This window comes from Austrofundulus limnaeus, unplaced genomic scaffold (genome assembly GCF_001266775.1).
Source record: "Austrofundulus limnaeus strain Quisiro unplaced genomic scaffold, Austrofundulus_limnaeus-1.0 Scaffold39, whole genome shotgun sequence".
Taxonomy (NCBI): domain Eukaryota; kingdom Metazoa; phylum Chordata; class Actinopteri; order Cyprinodontiformes; family Rivulidae; genus Austrofundulus; species Austrofundulus limnaeus.
Window position 1 is genome coordinate 473,406 of NW_013952441.1, and position 5,016 is coordinate 478,421.

Sequence of the window (5,016 nt, forward strand, 5' to 3'; positions counted from 1 at the left end):
TCCCATCCCCACAGTGGAAGGGGTTGCACAGCAGCCGATCAGAGCCCAATAGCAGTCCCATTTTTGCTTCCCGGATCAAATGCAACCCGTGGGCCACCCGTGTGCCAATGCGGATGAGGTTGCATTGATTGAGGCRCAGAGAGAAAAAGTTGGGGATTAGTCACACGGGCAAACAGATGCAAATAGAAAGCTATAAATTACATGTGACAGGAAAGCAATAGTTCCTTATTGCTTTGCACAAGCTTACGCCAGCATTAGATTCCTTTAATCTGAATGGCACTTGGGGAGAAAGGGAGCTGTCACAATAATTTGTAAACTTTAAAACTATTCATCATGTATGCCACGGTAGTCACTTAAGAGAGGTCTGCTGAGAGCCGAGCAGCCTTTGAGCTTCAGATTTGCTTTYTTTGTCCTACATATTTCACAAATCGAACATTGTATCCAGAAATGTATCAAGTTAATTTTTTTAAAGGTATTGATATAGGAGCCAAAAGGCATCAGAAAAATAAATCTGACACTGTCACAATTAAAAAGAAACAAAGAAAACTCCCCTTAGGGGCAAAGCCACCTAACAACACGCCTTTTCCAGAAAGCGCATATTGACGTTTTAATTTTTTTTCACTTTCCCCCCATAACAATTATTTGACCCCTTGACTTGTGTGTGCAACATAAATTAAAAAGATTTTATTTGGTATCCATGTTCTTCATATTGAATAAGCAATTTAGGAGAATGAATTAATGACCCTGGTTGTTGCTGAAAATCCCCCGAAGAGATATTAAAATTGCTTTACTTCTGAGTCAATAATATCGAGCACCATTGAGGATTTTTTTTTTGTTTTTGTTTTTGTTTTTAATGTCCAGCAGGCAGCGAGCGTTAGCTGTGTTGGCCCTGATGTGCAGCACAACCCTATATCTCTGTGGCATTTAATAATGCATGCAGAAGGAAGGTGTTTAAATCAAGCATCCTCTTTTGTCAACAGTTCTGAGGTCAGACTSTCTGCCACAGAAACCCACAACTGGCCCCAGTCAGAACCACTCAACTGGAAAAAATCTTTGGCTCCAGCATTTTCTCCTCCCTTCTTCTAACTCTTATTTAAGCACCTGCGAAAACTTCCCTTATCTTTTGATTTTTTTTCTTGTGACTTTTTAAAGGATAATCAGTCAGATTTGATTATGATGAAAGCATTCAGGATGTTTAAATGGATTTAAACAAGACTGCTTCTTCATCAAATAAATCCCAATGAATAGTTGTAAGATTATTATTATTATTATTATTATTATTATTATTATTATTATTATTATTATTATTATTATTATTTAAAGGATTCCTAAATATGTGATATTTTGGCATTTGATTATTCTTCTCCAAATGAAATAAAATCAAAAGGGTAGCCTAACCCATAATAGAAATTCAAAGCTCTCAGTTTAGGCTGATAGAATTACACCTCTTTGTGTTCACATTTTAATTTCCCACACAAACAAAGACACATTGGGCCTCCATCCCATCTTCCTTCCAAAGTAGCCACATTTAATTGGAAAAGAAAAAAAAAGACTTCATAGGGGCTCTTTGAATGATATTAATGTACATTTTGAATTTATCACATACATGTGTCTGAGCCTCCTTAAATGGGGCTTTTTAAGCAGCCACGAAGCATGAAATGAATTTTCTTCAGCCCTCTTTTTTCCCCTCCCTCCTCCCTCCTCCTCTATTTAAAAGATGTCTTGTGTGGAGCTGTCCACGCGCTTTCCCATCAGCTCATTAAAATGTAATGCTGATGCTGACTCTATATGGAACGGTGCCTCTTAACCAAAGTTCATCACCAGGGATCTCTGGTGGTGGTGGTGGGGCTGAAGAGGTGAAGAATGGGGGGTGCAAAAGGACTCTTCAGAGTTTTCCTGCGCTTTTACGCACCAGCTTCTATGCATAGTCAGAAACGTTGATACGTGTCTGAATATTCAGCATCACCTTGCAGGAGCAAGTCGAGTCCAGAGCTGATTTCTGTGATGATGTGATAGAYGTGCTCGCGAAAATTGGCCTGCTTTATAGCGCCACGGGATCTGGTCACCGAATATTGATCGGTTTTCATCTCGACAGWTTCACTCAGACCTGGATGTAGTGCTGATTGCTGAGGGAGTTCGTTTAAAAAAAAAAAGAAGGAAAGAAAAAAAAGATTGAATTGCACCGTCTGAGATCGTTACAACCTCTGCTCGGGGAGTGTCGGGGCAGCGCAAAGTTGCTCAAAGATCTGCACGTGGGAGGTGTGCCACGTGTTTACATCCAGACAGTTTAACTCAATAAAATAAAATAAAAATAAATAAAAATAATCTATATTTTTAAGTTGCACATTAAATGKTCCTACCTGTTAATGGATGAGACGCTGGGAACAGTGTCGTTGTCACAGATGCCCTCTGCCAACAGTCKGTCTCTAATTTCCCAGGCAAACATGGTTGGGTTTTGTCTCTTGTAGTCTGCGATTTTTTCCACCACTTTTGGAGTGGCCACTTTGGGTTTAGAGCCACCAATCACTCCAGGTTTGATGCTACCAGTCTCGTAGTATCTGGGAAAAAAGGAGGAAAAATTTCTCGCAGATTTAACAAAAATGTTCGTGCTGTAGAACCAACATTTGAAAGCAAACTTTTAAATATTATTATTACTGTTTTTTTTACAATAATTGTTGTCGTTTTGAGACAAAACTAAGAAGTGGCACATCAGAAAAAAAAACTACGTTTAGCACCATAAAAACAAAGATTTGGGTCATTTTTACGCACGCATGACGCACAGAAAGAAATCAAAACTGGGTTTAAAACAGTTCTTTTGAACATTTTATTATGGTTAAAATATATTTAAACACTAATATTAAAAATAATAAAAATAATAATAAGTTTCCACCTCCATTCAGAATCTCTATACCTTCGCCGGGGAGTCTTCACCCACCTGCCCAGGATCTTGCTCACGCAGCCGTGGCTCACGCGCAGCTGTCTGGAGATGTCGCAGGGCCGGACRCCCTGGTGGGCCAGCTCCACGATCCGCTGCCTCACCACGTCCGGGAGGGGTCTGCCGTTCACAAACACCCCGCCGAGCTGGTTTACACCTCCGTGCCCTACGTGGGACACAACAGCAGCAAAAACACACCCAGACGTAACATTACATAAGGTCGTAAATGAGGAGGTTCAAAGAAAAAAAGAGATAAATGTTTCACTTCCTGATGCAAAGTTTAGTTTCTGTTTGGCGCAAAACTGCTTAATTTTACAAGGATAAAAATATCTGTTAACGTAGTTCAGCTGGAAACTTAATAATTGGTATAAATGTGTTTTATTTTTCTGTATTTTATAAAAGAGAAACTGCAAATTAGTAAAAGCATGCTGTTCAAATATTTTGCATGAAAACACCAATTTAAAGCAAAACACAATTATTTTAATGCTCATTTACATGCAGTTTTAATTTTAAAACAACCTATTTAATTAGAGATATTTTATATGAATTTAATATTTATATTTTTATTTTATACATATTTATTTGCAACATTTTAGTGATAAGAACAAAATACATTCCATTTATTTTTAATGTGCCAATGTTTAAGTAAAGACATTGACTTCAATGTGCAATATTTTAATATTTATTACTGTAATTTATTTTTAAAATTGTTTTTAATAATTTACTTAGCCTTAAATTTCAAAAAAAGTATAAATTGGTGTTAAATTAACATTTTTAAGATTATTTTCCGGCTAATTTATTATTTTCCATCTCGTTTTAAAGGTTACGTTGGAGATTAAATTACGAGCTCTTTCATTTTACCTGCGTCTTTTATTGTTTTTAATTAAATAATTAAAGAAGCTTTCGTTTATTCATACTGCACATATCGTTTAGGACGACATGAATTATTCACGCGGATTCGCCACAGTACAAGGAAAAATTTAACTCTGATGTTCTTTGCGTGGATCGTTTTAAATAATASATGTGTAACTAATATGTCCTGACCTATTACACGCGCGCGCGCGCACGGAGACACGGAGAAGGGTGCGCGCGGGGGAGCTTCGGGGACGCGGCACGTGTAAAATTAGAGAGCACCTGCTCTTTGTTTACAGAGGCAAGTTTGATTCGTGCCCACAGCGCGCCTCGTGCGTGTGGAAATATTTTGAAGCTTTTTTTTTTTTTTTTACTCCCTGTAAATTCAAGGCAGCTACACAAAATGAAAATCATTTGAAATAATTGCACATGTATATGGCAAAGTTTTGTCTATTTTTTTTGCGCAAAGACGCACAGTTTAAATGGAGCTGAAAGCTGCGCTCTGTGGGAAGGTGCGGGGAAATAAAACCTGTGATGGTTTTAAACTGGGAAGAAGGAGCTCGGGTTGTGCTACTTACGGTGCATGGCTGTGAACGGGTCTGCCTTGCAGTGAATATCCATTGGATAGCAAAGGAAAGAGAGATAATCGACTGAAGCCGCCGTTTCGCCTTCCTGTCGAGGGATGGAAATGTGAAGAAAAATAAAAACAAGGTGACTCTACTCGATGGAGGGATTTAGTTTTTCGTGTCCCCCCTCCTCCCTCCTCCTTTCTTCCTTCTCCCCTCCGATCTGACGGCAACTTCTTGCTCCAAAAAGTTGCCCCCCTCCTCCTCCTCCTCCTCCCTAAATTCAGCAGTCCGGTCCGGGAGCGGATGTGCGGCAGGTGCGCACCATGACCGAAGGCAGCTCAGTCCGCTTCTCGCGCCTGTTTTTTTTTTTTTACGCCACCTCTCTTTCCCTCTCCGTTACAGGAATGAAGGTTCCAGCGTGCAGGGCCCCGGTATCTCCTCAGTCCTGGTGGCCTTTTAATTCACCGCGGACAAACCAGCTCACACACACGCGGAACACACACACACACAAACACACACATAACGCGTCGGGCTGTGTTTTCCCTTCCTCCGCTCTATGTGGCGCGCTGGATGCGTCAGGCTGGATCTTTGGAGCTGGGAATGAAGCCTCTCTCTGTGCGTCTGTGTTTCTAAAAGCTGCAAGCCTCCCCTGCCTTATCC

General features: G+C 40.0%; 1 protein-coding gene across 10 annotated transcripts in view; it reads right to left on the reverse strand.

Annotated features, from left to right (window-relative positions):
- pax2b (paired box 2b) overlaps positions 1-5,010 on the reverse strand; it is a 32,771-nt gene extending 27,761 nt beyond the window's left edge. For 2 of the 10 annotated variants that reach the window (XM_014007003.1, XM_014007007.1), the window contains exons 1-3: positions 4,366-5,010; positions 2,936-3,101; positions 2,361-2,558 (exon numbers count right to left, since the gene is read on the reverse strand). In XM_014007003.1, coding sequence (XP_013862457.1) covers positions 2,361-2,558; positions 2,936-3,101; positions 4,366-4,408 — 407 coding nt within the window. In that variant the 5' untranslated portion in view covers positions 4,409-5,010. Of the gene's footprint in view, positions 1-2,360; positions 2,559-2,911; positions 3,117-4,365 lie in introns of all 10 variants that reach the window. The other 8 variants (XM_014007002.1, XM_014007006.1, XM_014007001.1 and 5 more) reach the window with 5 other exon arrangements.
- Positions 5,011-5,016: the final 6 nt, after the last annotated feature.